This window comes from Camelus ferus, chromosome 18, assembly GCF_009834535.1.
Source record: "Camelus ferus isolate YT-003-E chromosome 18, BCGSAC_Cfer_1.0, whole genome shotgun sequence".
NCBI lineage: Eukaryota > Metazoa > Chordata > Mammalia > Artiodactyla > Camelidae > Camelus > Camelus ferus.
In genome coordinates this window covers 17,782,400-17,804,511 of record NC_045713.1, presented here as the reverse complement: position 1 = coordinate 17,804,511, position 22,112 = coordinate 17,782,400, and the positions used below count along the sequence as shown (strand labels likewise).

The 22,112-nt window shown below is 50.5% G+C and overlaps 2 protein-coding genes across 5 annotated transcripts; one reads left to right on the top strand and one right to left on the bottom strand.

Annotated features, from left to right (window-relative positions):
* The first annotated feature begins 187 nt into the window (after nucleotides 1-187).
* On the top strand, nucleotides 188-11,208 carry SUMF2 (sulfatase modifying factor 2). Of its 2 annotated transcripts, none has more exons than XM_006181467.3 (9): nucleotides 188-312; nucleotides 1,950-2,106; nucleotides 4,600-4,714; nucleotides 5,370-5,414; nucleotides 5,782-5,932; nucleotides 6,884-6,939; nucleotides 8,788-8,872; nucleotides 9,055-9,199; nucleotides 10,345-11,208. In XM_006181467.3, the coding sequence occupies exons 1-9, from the start codon at nucleotides 249-251 to the stop codon at nucleotides 10,427-10,429; spliced, it is 903 nt and encodes a 300-aa protein (XP_006181529.1). In that variant the 5' UTR covers nucleotides 188-248; the 3' UTR covers nucleotides 10,430-11,208. The 2 variants fall into 2 exon arrangements, with proteins under 2 accessions (XP_006181529.1, XP_032316254.1); XM_032460363.1 differs by having other exon boundaries at nucleotides 8,984-9,199.
* On the bottom strand, nucleotides 11,075-22,027 carry PHKG1 (phosphorylase kinase catalytic subunit gamma 1). Of its 3 annotated transcripts, XM_032460364.1 has the most exons (11): nucleotides 21,499-22,027; nucleotides 19,845-19,905; nucleotides 17,609-17,723; nucleotides 16,881-17,059; nucleotides 16,384-16,438; nucleotides 13,634-13,699; nucleotides 13,191-13,354; nucleotides 12,730-12,820; nucleotides 12,440-12,593; nucleotides 12,170-12,295; nucleotides 11,075-11,809 (listed from the first exon to the last, which is right to left on the bottom strand). In XM_032460364.1, the coding sequence occupies exons 3-11, from the start codon at nucleotides 17,689-17,691 to the stop codon at nucleotides 11,564-11,566; spliced, it is 1,164 nt and encodes a 387-aa protein (XP_032316255.1). In that variant the 5' UTR covers nucleotides 17,692-17,723; nucleotides 19,845-19,905; nucleotides 21,499-22,027; the 3' UTR covers nucleotides 11,075-11,563. The 3 variants fall into 3 exon arrangements, with proteins under 3 accessions (XP_032316255.1, XP_006181526.1, XP_032316256.1); XM_006181464.3 differs by lacking the exon at nucleotides 21,499-22,027 and having other exon boundaries at nucleotides 19,845-21,483; XM_032460365.1 differs by lacking the exons at nucleotides 19,845-19,905; nucleotides 21,499-22,027 and adding an exon at nucleotides 18,874-19,809.
* Between the last annotated feature and the right edge of the window lie 85 nt (nucleotides 22,028-22,112).

The following is a 22,112-nucleotide window of genomic DNA, read 5'->3' as shown; positions in this document are numbered from 1 at the left end:
CGACACTAACCCTGAAAAAACTGCACTTAATTACGCGGCCCCGCAGCCCGTCGAACTCCGGCCGCAGCGCCATCCCAGCTCCTGAAGTAACGTCCTTGGGTTGACTTCCTAAACGAGGACGCTTGGGAACAGTGCGGCGCGCGCGGGAGGTGTGGTCGCCGGCGTGATGCGTGCGTGGCGCATGCGCAGCAGAGCCGCACCGTGGGGCGTACCCTCCTTGTGATGCTCCCGGGCCTCGCGTTCTCTGCATGGGTTCCGCGTTGCCGCCGTTGACTCTGCTGTCGCTTCTCTCCGGCCCGTGGCTCGAGCTAGGTCAGTGTGCTGCCCTTCCCGACTTCCCCTGGCGTCGTTTGTCCCAGGAGGCGTCAGGAAAGTGGTAGGGCGTTCCGCCCTGGTGGAGCGAGACCATGGCCCCTCCGCTCGCTTCCTCCAAGAGTCTGGAGCGGCCGAGGGGCCTTTTCCCAGAGGCGGCCAACTTGGCCAGGTCGTTAACAGCTCAGATCGTATCTCACTTCTTTTTTTACTTTTAACTAATTACTTTGGAATAGTTTGAACATAAAAAAGTAAAAGAGGAGAATATAACGAGCGTCTCCCCCCACGTACCCCTTGCCCAACTTTAACGGTTGCCAGTTTATGGCTTTAATCTTAATTCTTTGGGATCCATCCCACTTTCCCCTTCCCCAGGGAAATAAATTTTGAAGTGAATCGGCATTCAATTTTACTTATAAATATTCATCTTGAATAGCCAAAAAGACAAGTCATACACACAAAAACACCATATCACTTTCCCACCTAAAAAATTAACTGCTTCTTGATATCATTAAGCATCCAGTTAGTATTCAAATTCACCTACATCCAGTTAGTATTCAAATTATACTTTACTTGCTGGATTAGTGTCAAAATAAAGTTCATATACAAACAGTTGTATATTGTTTCTTAACTCCCTTTTAACATGAGAATTCTGTGCTTGCTCTTTTTTTTTTTTTCTTTCTTTTTTTTCACCCCTTGAAGTGGATGAAAACATCAGTATGAGTGTGTCAGGATGAGAACAAGAAGGCCAAAGATAGGACCCTGAGGAACATGAAAAGATGTGGGCTCTGCCTTTAGGGAATTTATGGTACTTAGACGTCCTTAGGTAGAAACATACCAGAAAGTAGTACATCAAGCCTGAGAAGTGTGGCTCTTGGAAATAGCACTGACCTGGAAGTTAAGAGACTTGGGTCTAGTCCTGTCCCCTGTTAACTATCTCTTTAAGTCAGTTTCCGTTTTGGATCTTGGGTTCCTTGTGTCAAATGTGAGGGTTGAATTAAGGATGCTTTTAATTCTGTGATTTTCAGAAGTATTCAAATAGCAAGTATGAAGGATTTCATTCAGTTATTTGGTGGTAATTATTGTACACTTGTGCTAGGTGCCAGGGATACACTGGCAAAATAGATGTCATCTTTTTCTCTCTGGAGCATATGATGTAATGGTGAAAATCAATAAGAACTGGTTAGAGTTCAGCAAGTAGAGAGGAAAGGGCAGGGAAATAGCATGAGCAGAAGTATGAAAGAAAGAAAGACAGATGATAGATGTATTTCAGAGTATAGTGTCTAGATTTGTCTTGTTGTGACAAAGCTTTGTGTAGAAGAATAGAGAGGTAAGGAAAGAAAAGCATTTGTTGAAAACCTACCATGTGCTAAACATTACATACATGTTATTTTAATACAGCCATGACCATGAGATAGTTAGATGTTATCCCCGTTTTACAGATGAAGAAATTGAAATCCAGACTAATTTGCCCAAGATCACCCAGCAAATTAAGTGGCAGAACAAGAATTTAAAGCCAAATTTTTAAAGCCTCTGTTTGTTTTTCATTATACCATTATGAGTCTTACATATGATCCAAATACTGCCACTAGTTTTATGTACATTCATGTAGTACTGACAACTCTCTTTTTCCTCTGCAGGGAATGGGCAGACAGCTAGCATGGTCCAGCTCCCAGGTGGGAGATTCCAGATGGGAACAAATTCACCAGATGGCAGAGATGGTGAAGGACCTGTCCGGGAAGTGGCAGTAAAACCTTTTGCCATTGATGTATTTCCTGTCACCAACAAAGATTTCAGGTACATCAAATGTTCTTCCAGGAAGAGTAAAGGCTATTCTAATCTTCATAATAGGAATTAGCTTGTTCAGTATCACATATCATCATTGCAGTGGTGTTATTCACATTTTTAAGATGAAGAATCTGAATTCCTCACTCTCTGCTAGTGGCAGATCTCCTGACTCTTGAACCAGTGTGTTGCCCACACTAGGCATAGCACTGAGAAATGTGGGCAGAAGTCAAAAATACTCAACAGAAGCCTCTTCAGCAGGGAAGAAGGAACTGGGAAAAGGATCCTACTAGCTGAGAGTCTCTTAAATACCCCTTATATTTACTTAGGGAAATGGCATTGTTTTAGGAGTCAAGCATTTTGTTTCCAGTTCAATCTAAGAAGCCATCCTGAGCTGCCTCAGTTTCCCCAGGGTGATATGCTTTGGGTCGGCTAAAGTAGAAAGTGATCCAGAGCATATCTGTAACTCACCTTCAGATGGTAGTGGGGTTGTATATAGAGAGGAGGGGAGAAGGAAGAGGAGTGGATGGGAAGACAATAAAGCAAATGTGGGAAATGACTTAACTATTACATTCGTGTACTTAAAACTTTTCAAGATGAAAGGTTGTGAGGGAAAAACTGATTCAGGAGACACAGGCAGAAATAAGCATAATGATTGTCAGTATACTCCTCAGGTCCTTTGACTCATTTGACTCCACCTCTAGGGACTTGTCTTAAAGAATTAATGGGGGGAGGATATAGCTCAGCTGTAGAGTACATGCTTAGCATGCATGAGGTCCTGGATTTGATCCCCAGTACCTCCATTTAAAAAAAAAAAAGATTAAAAAAAAAAGAAAGAAGTAAGGTTGTCCAAAAACATTTAGCTAAAAAGATGACATTGTAAGCAAATATTAAAAATGTAAGGATTACTTAAACATACTGTATCAATATAACAATATTTAGCAGCCCTTAAAAACTCCATTGTCAAAAAGAGATAGGAAGTGTTACATGAAGAAAGTAGGTTATAAGATACTAAATAAGGTACCATCTCATTTTTTTAAACTATGTGTATAGAACGTATATGCATTTAAAGAGAACTGGAAGATGCAACATTGCATTTGTTGATGAATTTCGCTCATGTTTTTGTGACTTCCAAATGAAAATGATTACAGGAAGCACCATAGTAAAGCTATTTAAAAATCCTTGGTTTGGGAGAGGGAGAATATGGACAGCTGTATCTTAGTATGATACTGGATGATGATTTTAATTTTATTCTTTTTACCTACTTCTATTTTCTCAGTTTTCTACAATACAGGGTGCATTGCTTATATAGTCTTTAAAAATATTTTTAAACAGGAGAGTTATTAAAATTGAAGGAGAAATCACTTCTGATCAAGCTTGTACCATATCATGGTAACCAGAAATAGATAGATGGATTCTTTTATATTTCAAATTATGACCTGTTACATTATAGAAATATGTCACCTCTAGTAAGCCCCATAAACTTTGCTTAGAACTCACAATCTGTCTTTGGCTCTCTAGTAAGGGTATGAGACTGTTCAGATGATCTGAAGTTGGTAAATAGCTATTGCTACCAAATCTGATCTCCTCCTCCATTCTCAATGCCCCTTTGATGGTGGAACAATGTCTTCTCATGTCAGAGGGCTGGCACAGAGAGGGTACTCTTAGCCCAATGAAAACATCTGCCTTACCCCAGAAATCTGCTTGCTGAAATTTTCTAAGCCATACCAAACTATATGAAAATCCATTCTAAAATCTTAGCAAGCCATTTTTATTTGACTCAGTTTCCTTCATCTGTTAGAGATAGTAATGCTTGTTCTGCCTCCCTCCCATGATTGTTGTGAGATTAGGTATGTGATGAAGACCTTTCAGAAGAGAAATCATTCCCTACCCTTAAATCTTCTCACCAGCTTTATTCATTATCTCCAAAAATTGGAGATAATCCAGATGACCTGCAGCTGGTGAATAGATAAACAAAATATGGTCTATCCATATAATGAACCCAGCAATAACAAGGGACAGACTGTCAATACTGGCAGCAGCATGGATGGATCTCGGAAGCATGCTAAGTGAAAGAAACCAAACCCCAAAATCGAATGATTCAATTTGTGCGAATTTTTATTCTGGGAAAGACAAAGCTATAGAGACAAAAAAAAACAAAAAAACAAAAAACAACCAGATCATTGGTTTCAGAGGCATAGGGAAATTTTGGGAGATGGCTGATGGAACTCCTCTGTATCTTGATTGTGATCGTGACTACGTCAAAACTCACAAAACTATACACCAAAAAGAGTGAATTCTGCTGTTTGTGAATTGCATACACAGCAACAGATTTTAAAAGGAAATCTCCTGCTCAGGCTTTCAGGTTAATTCCTTGTAATTCAGAAAAATTCTGTAATGTGTGACTAATAGGATAAGCATATATGAGGTTTTCTGGAGCAGGAGAGGGAGAGGGTAGAGCACAGAGCCATATCAGCTGAACCATGTGAAATGTCTCTTTCCCAGGGAGTTTGTCAGGGAGAAAAAGTACCGGACGGAGGCTGAGATGTTTGGGTGGAGCTTTGTCTTTGAGGACCTTGTCTCCGATGAGCTTAGAAACAAAGCAATCCACCAAATGCAGGTGAGAGAACCTGGGTTTGCAGCTGAGAGCATGAGAGTGGGATCTGGACAGAGAATCTCGTGGGATATGGGGTCAGCTGGGCCACAGTAGAGAATCAAACCTGAGATCTGGAGGCTGGGAGGAAGCAAGAGAGGACCACCCCCCAAAAAAAAGTCAGATGAACACACACTCCCAGGAAGTTAACCCTGTGCTGGTTTCTGCAAAGAGAGACTCTGTAAAGATCTAGGTAACATGCTTGATTCAGGATATGTGCTGCTCCCAGAACCAGCAACAACCAAACATCTTGACAAGCCTCCCTCTAATACAGGTGGTAAGATGTCACAACTTAAAGATTCCAGATACAGCCTCACTTGGACCACCTTAGTCTCACCCTGAAGTCTCCGCTCTGCGGCCCATGTGTCAGTCAGGAAGTCTCCCTTGCTGGGTCAGAATATCTTGTAGTCATGTTCCTTTCTTTTTTTTTTTTTAAATTGTATTATTTAATTATTTTATTTTGGTGGAGGGGTTGGAGGGGAGGTAATTAGGTTTATTTATTTTTAGAGGAACTACTGGGGATTAAACCCATGACCTCGTGCACACTAAGCATGCACCCTACAACGTGAGCTGTACCCTCCCCCCACCTTTTTTTTAATTGCATGCTCCTTTTTTTTTATAGTCTGTTCTCTGGTGGCTTCCAGTGGAAAGGGCGTTCTGGAGGCAGGTAGGGTTTCTCTATCTTGTTTTCTACCCCTGTTGACTCTTATTCTGGAGGCCTGGCTTCTCTAGACCCCTTGCCCTCTTAGGAATACAGAGTTTAAAAGGATGACAGAGAGATTTCAGGGAAGCGGCCAAGCAACTCTGTTTTCTCTGCAGTAGTCCTTTTAGCCCTTGCCCATCCCATTTCTCCCTTTAATCTCATGTTTAGTCTCTTTCTGACTGTGGACCTCTGCTCACTCACCAGGCTCTTTCTTCCCACGTCCTTGCTCCATCTAGTGGTAAAAGCTGAGCTCAGGTGCCCTAAGCCTAGCCTTCCTCAGGGAACTTCTGTGGGTTCCCTGAAGCTTGTCTCACTTCATCCTGGCTATCAGCCTGCAGGTCCTGGCTCTGGCATCCGAGAGAGACTGGAGCTCCCAGTGGTACACGTGAGCTGGAATGATGCGCGTGCCTACTGTGCTTGGCGGGGGAAACGGCTGCCCACTGAGGAGGAGTGGGAGTTCGCTGCCCGAGGGGGCTTGAAGGGTATAGAGATGCCAAGGCGATTTCCCTTTATTCTTTCTCCCCGTCCTGCTTTTGCATGGGGGTGGGAAGGGCCCGTGCTCCCTAGAGCAGTGCTTCTTACACTGTGTAAGAGTGTTTCTTTTTTTTTAATTGAAGTATAGTTGACTTACAATAAATCAGTGTTAACTTTTTTTGGTTTAATGGATGTACTGGGGATTGAACCGAGGACCTTGTGCATGCTAAGCATGAGCTCTACCACTGAGCTTGTGGTTGTTATCTCTAATCCATCTTAGACCAGAACTTCCATAAAGTAAAAATTAATAACTGGAAAATGGAAACGAAGGGACATAGTTTTTTTAATTGCTGGAGATTCCAGAGACATGTTGTGCTTCAATAAATATAATCAGAAGAACACAGCATAGGGAAAAAGAAAAGAATTACTTATACTGTATACCTTTTCCATAGCTGTACAGGGATTAATATAATAAATTGCTGTTTGCTTGTAACTGTTATGTTGCAATCCTAACTAAACAGAAAGTTAGAATGAAATAGCAATTCCCCATATTCATCACCTCTGCACACTCACTGAACGAACACGGGCTGTACGTAGTCAGAGTTATTAATGTGATAAACGAGGTTGCTTGTTCATTTATCCAACCTAAGTCACATTAACAAGTTTCTCAGTGCTTACTCTCAGTTTCTGTACTTACCTCAGCATAAGCTGGGAACGAATAGTTTACAGAGTGGCATTGGTCAGAGCCACACCTAGAACTGTAGTGTCCTGGAGCAAATCAGGCCAGGGGCTCCGAATGCAATAGCAGTGGGAGGGAGGGGCGTGGCAAATAAAAGTGAGTAATTTACTCTTCACATCACATCCTAACTTCCTTTCGGTTCCCTCACTCTTTCTGTCTTTCCCTTCTTCCCCACCTCCTCTCCCCTCCCTCCTCTGCTCTTCCCTTGCTCTCTTGGCAGGTCAGGTTTACCCCTGGGGTAACCAGTTCCAGCCAAACCGCACCAACCTGTGGCAGGTAAGACACACGTCCCTCGCTCCTGTTGTCTCTAAGAGCATTGATTGAGACCTTCTGTAGCCTAGACATTGTGTTTGACAGTGGGATTCAGGAGGCTTCATGTTCCAGTGGAATGGAAAACTGGCACGGGGTAAAGCAGAGACGGTACTGTGGTGCTTCATAGTGAAGACGCGCGGCCGTGCTTGGGAGTGCATCACTGCCAGGAGAGCAGGGAGGGACGTCACAGACAAGATGCCACTTGAGCTGATTAAGCCAGAGCTTGCCACGTGAAAAGTGGAGGAGCGGGTATTCCACGGAGGAAACAACATGAGTGTGGGCGCCGGGTTTGGAAAGGGTGCTGTGTGTTTGGTGGCATGACAGATTCAGAGATGCTAGCACACAGGGAAACGGGAGGTGCAGGAGATAAAGTAGGTGGTGGGTTGGAGGCAAATTATGAAGGACCAGGGGTGCCGTGATGTGGTTTTAGGTTTTATCTTCCAGGCAGTGGGGAACTGACAGAGGTTTTTAAACAGGGGAGTTAGGACATCCTTTTGATTGGGGGCGGGGTGCTGGTTGTGGCAGATTTGCGCCGGACCAGGTGAGCAGAGCTGCAGTGGTGGCAGGAGGTCTCTGAACTTGAGGCTGTGCCCAGGGGACTGGGAACACTTGAATGAAGTGGAAGTGGAAATAAAGAGGAAACCAAGTGGGAGGGGCCTGCCTGAGAAGAGAGACGGGGTGTGATACTTAGCCAAATGGGGAGGGGAAGACAGTTGGGTTCAAGCATGGATCTAGGCTTAGGCAATAGCGTGATGTTGCAACCATTATCCGGAATAGATAACATGCATGTTGGGGGAACCGGTCAGTTTAGGATCCACCTAGCTTAAGATGCCTTTGGGTCATTTATGTGCTCAGTTAGAAGTTGAAAACATGATTCTGGAGCTTAGGACAGAGGTCTGGGTCAGAGCAAGTGGCTTGGGAGTCAACAGCATTACCTTAGGCAAGAAGGCTGTCCCTGGGAGGCTCTGCAGTGTGAGGGGAGCACAGCACCTGGGCTCTAGGACGAAGCCTTGGAAGGGTCCTGAGCGGTAGACTGACCTTTTAGATGCTCTTGGGACCAGAGCTTTTCGAAAAGCCAGATTGACTTATTCACTGTGTGATCTTTGATAAAGGAACTGTTTTGAGCCTCCCTTGCTAGCTTATTAAAGGGAGAAAATACTTGCCTCACAACCTTGTAAGGATTAAAAGAGATCGGCGTGGCAGCCCTAGTGCGTAGTAGGTGACGAGTAAGTTACCGCCCCTTCATCTTCCCTTTTGTAAGAGCGGAGGCAGCTGAACTCCAATCTTAATGAAAACAGAATGAACTGAACAAATCGCATGGGCAAATACAGGTTCCTTTCTCCAGAATGTTGGTGATAACGAGCAGGGGGTGAGGGAGGTGGAGTCAGGAGGTGGAGGGGGGAGAGTGAAGCCTGCTGGTGGTAGAAGGAACAGAGATGCACAAGCAAGCACAGGATGGGCAGCAGTGGTCCCTGAGAAGGCAGGCCGGGGCCAGGACACAGAGGGGAAGCGGAGCCTTTCTTCCCAGGGCACGTGGGGTTGGAGGCAGATGGGAGAAAGTCTCCAGAGTGGAGAAGGTGGGGCTTGTGTGGACACAGGGGAAGCCACTCACTTCCTAGTCCAGCCAGGACTAGGTGGAGGACGTGAGGCAGCCGGTTTGCAAACTCAAGATGGGAACCTCAGTCCCTGCCCTGTGCCCTCCCCTACCCCAGGTGATACAGCAAGATGGCCTTGGTTTTCCTCTGGGCAGGTAGGAAGACCTGCCTTGGGACGGAATGGCAAATCTTTCAGCCTAAATTCCTCCCCCCTCAGGGAACATTCCCCAAGGGCGACAAGGCTGAGGATGGCTTCCATGGAGTCTCCCCGGTGAATGCTTTCCCCCCACAGAACGACTATGGTAAGACTGCTCATCGGGTGGCTGTCACCATTTACATTGGTTGGCGGGGTTGTTCTGCCTGATGGGTGAGGTGAGGCAGAGAGGCACCACAGGGGGGCCTTCCCTCCGCAGGGCCATGGATGGCCAGGCGGGGCGGGTGTGGTGCTTCCCCCACCCGGGACTGGCCCGCTGCTGTGCTGCAGGGCTCTACGACCTCGTGGGCAACGTGTGGGAGTGGACGGCCTCCCCATACCGGGCCGCCGGCCAGGACATGCGTGTCCTCCGCGGGGCGTCCTGGATCGACACAGCCGATGGCTCCGCCAATCACCGGGCCCGCGTCACCACCAGGTGAGGGTCTTGGCAGCTGGGGGCCCAGGGTCCAGGTCCTGGTCTCCCAGAGCACAGGGGGCGCCACCCCCGCACCTCTCCCTCTACCGGGAGTTGTGGGTACTGCAGAGAAAGCAAAGAGCCCAAGACAGCTGGCGCCTTCTCCTGCCAGCTCGGCACCACGAGAGACTTTGTGTCCAGCATCTTAAATCATCTGGGCTTCTCCTCTTGACCTCATAACCAGGCATGCAGGGGGAGGGAAGTGGAAGGGGCACATTAGTAGGTCATGGCCAGGGGTCATGGAAATACTGATGCTTCCAGCGCATGGACACATGAAAAATCATTTTCTACAATCGTTTTGTTTCACAGTCAAGCAAAAATAGGCTCAGGGAGGTCCTGAGACCTGCTTATTTCAATGCAGGTGGTTAGTGGTGGCACCTGAATGGTAGGTCCCTGGCTCCCGAGTCCGTTTCTAGAACTTTCTACTTCGTTTATCTGTAGATTTATTTTGGTTACTCTTCCTGCAACTCCTCCTACTCCTGGGTTCTGTAAGGACTGTAGAGGCCACCATTCCTGCGGCCTCAGGATGTCAGGTTTGCAGGCGTTTCTCTGACACATTGAGGCCTCTGGATTTTCCCTACCTTTTTCTTTAGAACAAAGTAGTGGGGAAAGTACTGGCCTGGGAATCAGGAAACTGGGTTTGCCTTGGGCAAAACATTTAAATCTTTCTGGTCTCTGATTCTGTGTCTGTGAAATGGTGAACAAATCCTGCCTTCCAGAGCAGTAAGGAAAATGGCAAATGAAGGAAGAGACATGAACGTTCTTTGAAAAGTGTGAAGTACTGATTGGTGCTGCGATATTCTCACCTCTTGCCGACAGTTTTTTTGGGCTGAGTTATTCTAAACTACTGACAGTCGAAGTTCTTAGTTGCTGCCTTTCCTGCCTTCCAGCATGGTCTCTTAGGACCCTCCTCACTTCCTCCACCCTGTCCCAAGGCCCTGTCTTACCTCTTTCCCCCAGGAATTGCTCACACTTGGGACCTGCCCTCCCCAGGCCTCAGGCACCCCAGACCAGCAGGCCCTGGGAGGTTGAGCAGGAAGGTTGGGTACAGCCCCAGGCCCCTTTCTCAACAAGCGTTCCTCCTCTCTCCTCTTCCCTGGTCGCAGGATGGGCAACACCCCAGATTCAGCCTCAGACAACCTCGGCTTCCGCTGTGCTTCCGGTGCAGGCCGACTGCCTGGGGAGCTGTGAGCAGCCGTGCAGACGAGAGAGTTCCCCCGTGGTCCCCCTGTCACTCCCTGGCCACACTGCGAACACAGCCAGACTCCAAGCTCTTCGACTTCAGCCTCAGGGACGACCTCCTTCCCTGTCCCCATCCTCTACGCCAGGCCCCTCCGCCAGGGCAGGAGAGAACTCTGACCTCTGCAGAGGGGTGCTGCTGTCTCTTGGAGAAGGGGCGTAACTTGTGATTGTGGCTAGGAGCGCGATGTTTCTCTTGGAGGTCAAATATTAACCTCATAGGGACCAAATACTCAAGCAGTTAGGGTAGAGGACTCTGAAAGGCAGTTTGTTAAACATTTTTAAGTCTGTTCCCTTCCCCTTTCTCGGGGTCTGACCCAGGGATCTGACACTGTTTTCTCATGGCAGAATCTCCCCAGGTCTCCTTGCTTTCCCAGCGAGCTGCTGTAGAAGGAAGATGATTTCCTTCATTTGCCTCATTTGTGGGGTTTCCAACCTCCAAGGGAACCTAATTTCCACTGCCTGAATGTAAAATGCAGTCACCTGGGCTCTTAGAAGCACAATGTCAGTCTTAGAGGGGTCTAGGGGAAGGAATGATTTACCAGACGAAACGGCACCACAGGAGTCATGCAGTAAATAATACTCCAGAAAGACGAGTAGCAGAAGCTTCCCCTTCTATTGTCGTTATGTCAGGGCTGCCATACACCTCTGAAAGCATGTCCCCAGAGAAGAACCTGCTCCCGTGGTGTCCCTGGACGTTGTGAGGTCAGTAAAGTCTCCTGTGATTTGTACCTCAGACTGTTCTCTGTCTTTCGTCCTCACTCTGGGACCCTAAGGGAAGTGCATCCGAGTGTCGCAAGGAGAAGCTGAGATGGCGATGCGACTGGGATGTGGAGAGGCAGGCGGGCTCCTGGTTCTGGACCACATTTGGTCCCCCACTTCCCCACTCCGTGGGGCTGGCTCCAACTGCACTTACCACTGTGTGATGCCCCTGAGAGGGGACAGTGGCCCTGGTTCCAGGGGTGCTGGCCAGGGCCCAGTGCCTGCTCTGGACGGAGGCCTGCCCACACTCACTCCTTTGACTTACGTTTCTGTGGCTCCCTTCCCCACCTGACCCCCGCCCCACCTCCCCTGCCTGCCAGCCCCTCAGTAGTCCTCCTCAGCCAGGGAGAGGAGCACGGCCTTGGGTGTGTTCTCGAAGAGGGCAGCTCTGTTCTGCTGCTGCCCCTTCTTCACCCAGTGGCCGTAAATTCGGAAAGCATAGGCATCGATGAGTCGCCGCAGGGGCCGGAGGGCATAGGGGTCCCGGATGACGATCTCCCGGGTCACGGGCTTCACGCGGCGGTACTGGTAGTAGATCCGCACTGAGGCCAGCACCGTGAGAGCGATCACCTGCGGAGGCCGGGACTGTGGACCTGGGCCTGGCCCCCGCAGGCCTGTCTCCTTCCCTTCCAGTGCAGGAGGCCCTGAGCCTCTTTGCTGGGAAGCCTTGTGTGGCTTCTGCTGGGCCCAAGGGCTGCCTGGATCCCTGTTCCCACCCCACCAGCAAGCACAGGGCTTTAGGCTGTCGGAGCTGATCTGTCTTCCCTGGAGCCAGAAGTTGAGGTGGAGCCATCACAGGGCTGGGCAGGAGGGGAAGGGCGGGTGCTCTGGAAACCCTGGGGGTGTGAAGAGTCCCCAGGAAGGGCCCTTGGACCTCAGGAGCCTGCAGCGCCCGCCCCAGGGCCCTGAGTGGGAGGTGAGCCTCAGTACCTTGAACTTCCCCCGGGGGCTGAAGTGCCGCACTTCCTCCACCACGTACTGCTGGAAGAAAGGGTGCGCCAAGGCTTCTTCTGCCGAACAGCGGCCCTGCGGGCTCACCACCAGGAAGCGGGAGACCTGAGACAGCAAGGGGGAGCGGAAAACGTCAAGGCGGGTCTCCCCTGGCAGGTGCCTCCATCCTGTGACGCAGTGCACCCGCCTCTCCCCAGCCTGGACCTTCCCCCGACCTGAGCCCGGGAGCCGGCAGGCTGGGCCTCTCACCAAGTCCTTCACAGTGTCAGAGTAGTCATCCCACTCTGGGGAGCCAAACTGGTAGTTGCCACTCATAATCATCCGCAGCATCAGCATCTGCTTGCGGTGCCAGAAGGGCGGGGAGCCGGCCAGCAAGGTGTACATGATGACCCCCGTGCTCCACCTGGCACCGGGTGGGCAGGAAGAAAGGCAGGAGCCGGCTGTAGCTCCTACTGCTTCCTCACCTCCCCAGCCAGGTGCTCCCGGCCATGGGGGTGTCCCTGTCCCCAGGGGTCACCTCCTTCCCCCAGCGCACTCACATGTCCACCTCTTTCCCGTAGCCTGGGTGGTCATCATTCATGGAGCACTCAATGATCTCAGGGGCCAGGTAACTGGGGGTCCCACACACCTCTGCAGGAACAGTTTCCATCAGGACAGGTCAGCAGGGGGCACTCGGAAGAGGAAGGCCCAAAGAAACAATGGAGACAGAACTGAAATGGTGCCTGGGCTGGGACTCTCTGAACACTGGCCAGCTTCAGGGCCAAGGTGCTGGCTCAAGTGGCCACCTACTTGGGGCCCATTGGTTGCCTAGTTACATCTAGCCATCCTGCCTTGGCATGCAGGTGGTGGGAACCTGGCCCACCCCAGTCCTGGGAAGAGACACCCGGCCCTGAAATGGTAGGATTTTTATTCTGGGGGAGAACCCAGGCAATCTCTGTTTCAGGGAGAGCTGATGAGAGCGCCTGAGCGCCTGACGTCAGCTAAGGCCACGTTACCAGACCTCGCAGCTTCTCTCCCGGCTCCAGCTGGCAGGAAAAGCCGAAGTCTGTGAGCTTGATGTTCATGTTGTCATCCAAGAGGATGTTCTCAGGCTTCAGATCCCGATGCACGATGTTGAGTTTGTGCAAGGAGCAGATCACCTCCAGCAGGGCTCTCATGATCTTTCTGGGGTGGGAGGGCACATGTTAACTCTCATCTCCTCCTCTGCAGGGTCTGGTGACAGGCAGGGAGACCAAAGCCCACATACCAGCCAGACTGCAAGTGAGGGAGGACTCAAGACAGGCTGGGACTATCTAAGCTGAGTCAAGGAGGGAGGGAGACCACCAAAGCCAGCAGCTGACACAGCCCACCCAGACAAGTGCACGCTGGGCCTCCTCCAAGACCTGGGGGCCTGTAGCACCAGGACCGGGCAGGGAGTGGGGAGAGGAGCAAATGGACCCTCACCTGGTTTCCTTCTCACTCAGGGTGACCTTCTCAGTGAGGTAATCAAAGAGCTCCCCTCTCTTCATCCTGTGGGGGCAGAGGGATTTTAGCTGGAGGCGTCCCAAGACTACCCCCTCACCCTGCCCCCAGAGAACTGCTTCCCCCTCTAACGCCTCCAGAGGCAGAATGGGCTGCCCTCCCTGAAGGACCAAGATCTGCGGGGAGGGGCTAGGGGAGTAGGTGGAGACATCATCTGGGAAGACTGGAAGAGAAGGGAGGCAGGAGGGGTGCGATGGCACCAGTGTGAGGGTCCCCCATCCTTGGGAGTGACAGCATGGACTGCTATCTATCAGGGCCAAAATCGGGTGGGAGGGGAAAGAGGGACCCTGAGCCGCTGGCCTAAGGCCCCAGACCCAGGCCGGAAGCACGGGAGTCTCCTGATTTTCCCCAGGAACAAACAGCAGTAGCAGTGCGAGCGGTGGAGGAGCAGTTTGGCCCATTCGGATTCCTCAGGGTTAAGAATTGCAGTTCAATCATCTCACTTCTTGGGATGATCTAGAAAGAGGTCTCTGCTACAATAACCTAGTTATACTCTAGAGGGCAACTCAGGGCAGCATTAAAAATAGCTTCCTGAAGCAACTTCTTCAAAGGTTAGAGACATCTGAGCTGCAGGACAGTGCCGCTGAGCGGAGCTGGGACAGCTGCAGCTGGGCAAGTCTGGAGGGGTCCCGGGAGAGTCTCCCTTAGTTAAATAGGAAAGGTGCGTCCTTCCCACTCCTGCCCGCCTTCCGCCCATCCCCAGGGAAAGCAGGGCACAAGGGATTTTGGCCAGTGGCAGAGAGGGGCACCAAAACCCTTGAGCTTAGTTGGTGGGGCAGGGAGGGGAGTTCTGTTTGAGGAGCAACCTAGAAATTACAGAAGTGAGCCTTGTTTCATACACGCTCAGTACTATGTTCCTAAAAGGCAGTGTCCAGTTTTCATCGCTTTAATTCCATTTCAAAGACACGAGGATCAAGTAACAGTGGTGCTATTTCTCTTTTGTGGCCTTTTAGACTTCTGTTGCCCTAAAATTCCATTTTACCGGGAGCCCATTTTCCACCTGGTCTTTCTTGAAAAGTTTTTTTTTTTCCCCCTACTTTAAACAGTTTCTAAATAAAATTCTGTATTTCAAGAGAAAACAAAAAGACACTAGGAGAACTCACTAATAGCAGGAGCAGCAAAAAGATTTACCAGTAAACACAAGGACCGTGCAAGGCCCATCAGCAAAGCAGGCCCCTGCCTTCCCGGAGCTGGCAGTTTAATTGTCAACACACACCAAGTTAAACTGTGTCTTCAAGAAAAACCATCACTGCACATGTTCAGTATGGCTACAAAATGAAGTGTTGCAACAATTCGAAATCTGCTTGCATAAGTTTCTTGAGAAAATCTAGTCCCTAAATTAGGAGTTATGTGTGGAGAAATCAAGACAGCTCTACAATGATGATTTGATGCTTTGTGCGACAGAGATGTATGTTCTTCAGTGAAGACTTGGTGGAGCTGGGGAACAGGAGCTGGGGAGTCTCCTTCCTTGGGAACCTTTTCCAATAAGACTGGTAGTAAGTTTGAGTGCACTGTTCACAGAGCATTTTGTGTTGTTCAAACTCCATGCTTGGAGCCTGGTGAGACAGGCAGTATCATCTTTACTTCCAGGAGAAAACAGAGGCTCTCAGAGCTAAATGGCCCACTGGTCCCCAGGGAAGTGGACCCTGGGACAAGGAGCTCATCTCAATAGCCATGCTGATGCATAAGCAGAGGGACAGTGACATTGATGATGATGATGCTAGTCTTGGAACCACACCCCAAATACAGTCTCCACCACCTGCTTCTCTCCCCTGGTGGGTCTCTTGCCCTCATACTGCTGGCTTCCTCCTTTCCACTCTTGCCTCCTTACAGTCAGCAGGATCCTTTATAAAAGTAAATCAGATCACATCACCCTCCTGCTCTCGGCCCTCCACAGTTCTTCCATGGCGAAAATGCTGGCTTGCTCTGCTCTTTGGGACTGACTGCCCTTGTATCCTGCCGTTGTCACAAGCTTGCTCCACTCCCCCACCCTGACTTCCTGTCCAAGCCTCAGACATGTCAAGCTCATCCAGCAGGGCCCTTGCTCTGGCTCCTCCCTCTGCTAGAAGGCTGCTTCCCCAGGTCTTGGCTCAGATCCCCATCTCCCTTCATCCAGGTCTCTGCCAAGGTCACCTCCTGGAGAGCATCCTCTGTCTACTCCCAAGGGAGCCCCGCTGCCTCCAACCCCTGCTCAGCTTTATGAATACGTGCATGTGCTTAACTCGGTGTGTATTTTATGACTTGATTGCTTTCTGTTCCCTCCCTGTGAAAATTCTTACATGAAGTCAGCAACCTAATCTGTCTTGTTCATGGCTATATGTTCAACGTCTGGAATAAGTATTGAATGATCACCACTGTCATCATCAGTGTAGTTAATAATTATTAGCATTAAAAGAATTATTAGCATTTACACTGTGCCGGTCACTGTGCTATTACTATTCCTATAACACTGACGAGAAACTGATTCTTAAACCATCCAGCCCATAAGTGGTGTACCTGGGATTCAAAAGCTGGCAGCCTGACCCCAGGAGCTGATTCTCCTAAAACATCTGTGGTCTTGTTTGGCATTCAGCATGTAGGGGGCTGGCTGCTGGTTTCCAGGAAGCCCTGGTGGGGGAGCACAACAGATAGGCCCAGGGTGTGGCTGGCTGGCTCCAGGGCTGGGTACTTACAGATCAAACACCAAGAAGAAGAAAGTGTTGGTCTCATAAGTGTCCTTCAGCTGTACTGAAATGGAAATGGCTAGCTCGTCTCAGGCGGCAGAGGAGCCTGGGCAGGGGCAGTGGAGGCTCAAGGGCAAGGGGATTAAAGTTGCTGGGGGCTGGCTCAGAAGCTGGAGGGGATATCAGGGTGATGTTGAAAGGAGGCCCTCCAGGGGAGGGGGCAGCCCAGGGGCTTCACGTTCCCACCCCCCACCCAGCCCCAGCCCTGCCTGCAACCCCTTCTGTCTGGCTGGAGGAGGAGGCTTAGACAGAGCTGAATCCCAGGAGCAGTGAGAGTGGAGCTGGGAACCTCAAGCCTCAGGGCACTGGGCTGGCTGGGCCTCGGGGTGCGGGAGACCCTCTGGATGGTTCTGGCTAGCTGCACGGGGAGGCCAGTCTCCCGACTAGGGCTATCAGAGCAGAATTGTGGCACAGCACCCCTCCACGGCTTGGGGGCCATCACTCACTGATGTTGGGGTGTCCTGAGACCTTGCGCAGGATGTCCACCTCCTTCAGCGTGGCCTCCCGCAGCTCCCGCACCTCCTTGGAGCTGAAGCTGCCCCCGCCGGTGATGTCGATGATCTTCACCGCATACTCCTGGCACGTGGGCTTGTGGATGCAGCGCCTGACGACACTGCTAACTCCCCTAGGGGTGCAGAGGACAGATAGTCCTGGGGGCCCCTCACCCCAGGGGGAGGCCTGGGTTCAGGCTACAGGAGAGATGTCCTGCCTTGTCCCCCAACTTCCTGTGAGCTTTCAGGGATGGTGGGATGTGAGAGCAGCACAGAGAGGGCGATTTGCCTGGAGCTGATGAGGAAGAAGCCTGCTTTCAGGCCTCCCGACTCCTAGCCCAGTGTTCTTCCCCAGCCCGCAGGAAGAGGCCATACCCTCTCAGGGCCATAAACTTCCCTCAGACTCCTGATCCCCAGCCCTGGCCCAAAGCTGGGTTGGGATGTGTTGTCAGCAGCACTGGGGGAGCTCTTTGCTAGGAGCGGTCTCTGATCTGGGCACTCTTGCACCCGCCTCCTCCGTCCTGGTTCAGGAAGGCAGGACTCCAAAATGAGGCTCCCTCCAGGTGGACAGTGCTTTGTGGATGGAAACAGGGTCAGTGCTCAGGGTCAAGCAGAGACTTCTCCAGCCCACAGAGCTGGCTGGAGCCTGGGACAGCACTTCGTGGGGAAGGTCTGGGCCTTACCTGCCCAGGATCTCCTTGGGCTCATAGTTCTCATAGAAGCTCTGTGCGGAATGGAAGTCCGGCAGTGCCTTGTCCTGGGTCATGCTCAGCTCCTTAGGGGTGACTCCCAGGGGGCCTAAAAAGGGAACACAAAGAACTCATCAGCCTTCTTGACTTAGGGGATGTGCTCTTCCAGGGCTGTAACCATCTCTCCCTCATCTTTGTTATTTCCTGGCATAGGGCTGACCTCTTGTGAATGTTCAAAGCAAATGTTTGTGAACAGACAAAAAAACTTTGAAAAGAGCCCAAGAGCCCAGCTTGCTTCTCCCCACTGGCTGTGAGCTCTCGTGACCCCAGATGACTGTGTGGCTCCCTACGTGTTCTCGTTGTAAGCTTTTGCTTCCCCTGTAGGAGCAGCAGATGGTCAGCCAGGCCCAAGCCGAGGCTTGAGGCAGGAATCAGGCCATCGGGCTCCAAGATTAGCTTTGACAAGGCCAGCACACCCTTGATTTTAGAAAGAACCACTGAAAAACTCTGCAAAGGACAGATTAAAGTGCTGTTTCTTTTCCTCTTTGAGGAGACGAGGCTAGTCCTGCTTTTCCTCTGCCTGCTCTCAGCACTTGTGGAAAAGGTGACAAGCTTCATGTTTCATCTTCAAATGTGCCACTCCCATTGCCTCTCCTTATCTCCCCAGTTGTAACTGTCCTCCCTGGAAAACACCGTCCTTCCGGGACAGGCTTGCTGTGCTTCCCACAGCTGCTAACTCACCCGTTCTGCCCTTAACCAGGACTTTCATAATCTCCCTCCCTCCCTTCCTTCTTGCATCCTTCCTTCCCACCTTTCAACCTCCCTTTTCTTTCTTTCATACTCTGGGAAGTACTATGTCAGGTGCTCTGAGGGGTGCAGAGCTTGATGGGTGAGTCCTGGTCCCAGCCTCTGGTACCATTTGTCAGTGTGTGCTGTCATCTCCTCCATCCGACTGTGATCACCTCTAGGACCTTCCAACCATCCCTCCCCACTGTGCCCACTGCAGGTGTGTCGCAGGGTCTGCTCAGTAGATGTAAGTCAATAGCTGGAAGCATCCCTGTGGTCCAGGTTCCTGCCGGCAGGGTGGTCCTGTCCTCAGAATGCCCCATGTCCTACCTAAAGCTGGCCAGTGAGCCCTGAGTGGTCCTGCTACAGCGTGGGGCAGTACAGAGCCAGGACACTCAGGCCTAGACCCAGAGGAGCTGAGCTGGCTGGCTTTGTTTCAGGGACACAGAGGCCACCAGGTACTGAACTCCTACCTCCACAGAGGACTTGAGGAATGGAGAAAATCAGGTACCAACAGGAAGAGGGGCAGATAGAAAACAGGCACAAGCTGCCACTCAGCAGGGCCAGAGCTGCGTCTGGTCCCACGTCCACTGCTCTTTCTGGGTCCAAGAAGGCCTGGGCTGTCAAAGGGGCCAATTTGCTGACCCGTCAGGCAGAAGCCCTGGCTGCCTTGGGACAGGCCGGCTGTTCCAGGAAGCTGGTGTCCCCACCGCTGGGTGCCTGGTTACCAGAGGCAGGACTAGAATAACAACGGTCTCCTCTGCCAGCAGCAGGCGCCTGAGCTCTCACAGGCTGCCTCCGCCCGCAGCAACCCCGGCTGAGCCCAGGAGTGTGTATTCCCCACAAAAACAAGCCCATTTCATGGCAAGTCCTTTTAAGTTCCCCAGCTGGGTATCTGTGCCCCTCCACCTCCCAAAGCCGAGTAGCAAACGGTCTCTCCCTTCCCCCAGCCCTCCGTGCACAGAGGGTGTGTCTACAACCACCCCAGGATGCCGTCCCAGCTTGAGGCCCCACCATGCCCTGGCACCACCAGCTTTGCTGAGTTCCAGCGGCACTCACGTCTCCTGGGCTGGGCGGTGGTTTGTCTTGTCTCATCCCCTTGCTCTGGGCCTAACTTGGGGCCAACATCATGCCGCCACCTGCATTCTCCATGCCTTTCCCAGGACTCCTTTGGAAAGGGTCCCCAGACGGGAGTAGGTAGCCTAGGCCTTTTTGGAACATAACATCCCTCCCCCAAACTCAGAGTCAGAAAACAGTCACAGGGACCTGCTTTCTGTAGACAAGTGAACTGGAGGGTTAATGCTGCCACTCTTCTGGGCCCATCTGCCTTCAGAAGCGGGGAGAAGTGGGTCTAATGAATTTGGGGGGTTCTGACTTCTCTACCCGTCTCTCCCTCTCCCCACCTGCTGCCTGGCTTTTGTCACTCACTGGTCCAACTACTCACCACTGTGTCCTCACAGGCCCTTGAGTGAATGTGACAGGAATCCCAAAGGTCCCGGAGCCCCCTGGGGAGAGGGGACAACAGACGACTGAAGTGTGACCCGAACAGACACTTGTGGCCAGAGTAGACTATCTTGCTGCTTTCCCTTTGGGCTTTGCTGCTTGATGACGGAAGGCTGCGGTGCCAAAAATAAAACACAACTGCAAACCTGGGATGTGGGCCAAGGCTCCGTAGGACAGGGCACAGGCTGACCCCTGGTGGAGGGTGAAGGAAGCTCTGCTGGCCTGGGGGCCGGCAGGGCAGTGCGAGGTGGCCAGGCTTCCCCCGGGAGCTCGCTCAGCCTCCAGGCCTGGAGATGCAACCAGCTGGCTTCTTCAGGAGCCATCTCTGTGTATGCTGGGCGCAGAGCCCCAGAGAATGTCTCAGCGCACCTGTGTGCTACCTCCAGTCCTGGCTGCCACGGGGACCCAGCAGGGTAGGGCTTATGTGGCTGGCCTACAAAATGCAGCCCCTCCAAGACTCCATCTCTGATCTGCCTCCATGATTTTCTCCATAACCAATTTTGTTTTCAGCCTGCAGTTTCTAATGAGACTTCCATGGCCTCTAACCATGTGCAGCTTTGGGTTCTTCGGGTGAGGGTCCTCATCAGTGTAATTCTAGCTTAAGAGGCTGACAGAATTGGAAATCACGTATGCAACATGCTGGCACACACTGGACACTTACTTATGGCTCACCCTCATTCTAAAGCTACCTTTTCTTCAAACCCCTAATTCTAATATTACCTACTGTGCTTTGCACACATGCTGAGCCCATAAACACTCATTTAATTCATATTTTATAAAGCATTTCACACTTTCACTTCTACCAGGAAAACTCTGGTATTAAGCCAATTTTAGAGAATGTGATTTGCTTAAGGTCACCAAGTAGGTGAGCAGGAGGGCCTAGGTGAACCTGACGTGGGCCCATGTGCTCTTTCCATCATACCATATTCACTCTGGGGAAGTACTTTGAACTGCTATATAGAATGAAGCTATAAATTCTGCCTCTATCCATAAAGGCTTCCAGCTTACTTATATGCAACATCTGATTCCAAGGATGAAAACACTGCAGTCTCCTTTTCTTTACTGTCAGTAAGTTTTTTTTGGTTTTTTTTTTTCTGATTCTAAGCTGTAGACTCTTGCCAGTTTTACATTCACAGTGCATGACAAACCTCCCTGTAACCTTAAGGCAAACAGGCATTACACCTACTGGACTATTCCCTGTGCCCTTCTGTGTAGCCACGGCTCCCAACAGGGAGAGGCCAGATCAGTCACTTTTGCATTTTGTCAGTGGTTCATTGTCCTTTCATTCATTGATTCATCAATATTTGGGTACCCACCATACACCATCACACCTTGGACATAAGGGGCATTAGTACTATGAACTCAGACGTCCTGAGCCTCTAGGAAAATGGGCAAAGAGCCCACTGATGAGCCCAGGAGGAATATGCTGGAGGACGAGCCAGTAGTGAACTGTCTGTGGTCATTTAGGTCCTTGAGAAAAGGCAGACTTGGCCCCTTTTCTGGAACTGAATGATTAGGTACAGTGTGGGGCACTCTAAGAACCCAGGTGAGGACAGGAGGTGAATAATCCAGTCATTCAAAAGCATTTCACTCACCTAGTGGTAACAGAGGTCTCCAAAACAGAGGGGGGAAAAAATCACATAATCTCCAAAAGGTACATTTGAAAGCAGGAAAATTGCAGAGCATAATGTACACATGCACCCCAAGTTGAGTCCAACTCCTTAAGACAACATGGAGCAGGCAACTCCAGCCAGCTTGAGTCTTTCCAGAAGAAGCTACAATGATTTAAGGAAAACATCTGCAGTTTTATGAAAAGAATGATTTTTCATCTCCAACCAATTCACTGGATATTCTAGCCTAACACTGACATGTAGTGCTGACCTGGCCACAGGGAACCCACACCAGGAAGGGGTCTACTCCCACTGTTCCTTCATCACTCACCAGATTGGAACAGTTAGTATTTTAGAGTTCCTGTTACTGCTCAGTTCACTCAACATTGGCTCCAAAGGCCTGCAGCACCTGAAACCTTTTTAACGAGCAGCGTGTTTGCCAGGGAACTCTTCCCTACAGAACTGATTCTCCATGAAAGCCCCTCAGGAAGCTCTGCCAGATTCTTAGGGGGCTGCGACTTCAATATCCAAAGACTACAAACTAGATAAACTTATAGACATGTTGAGGCAACCGTGTTCTTCTGTAAAATGCCTTATGT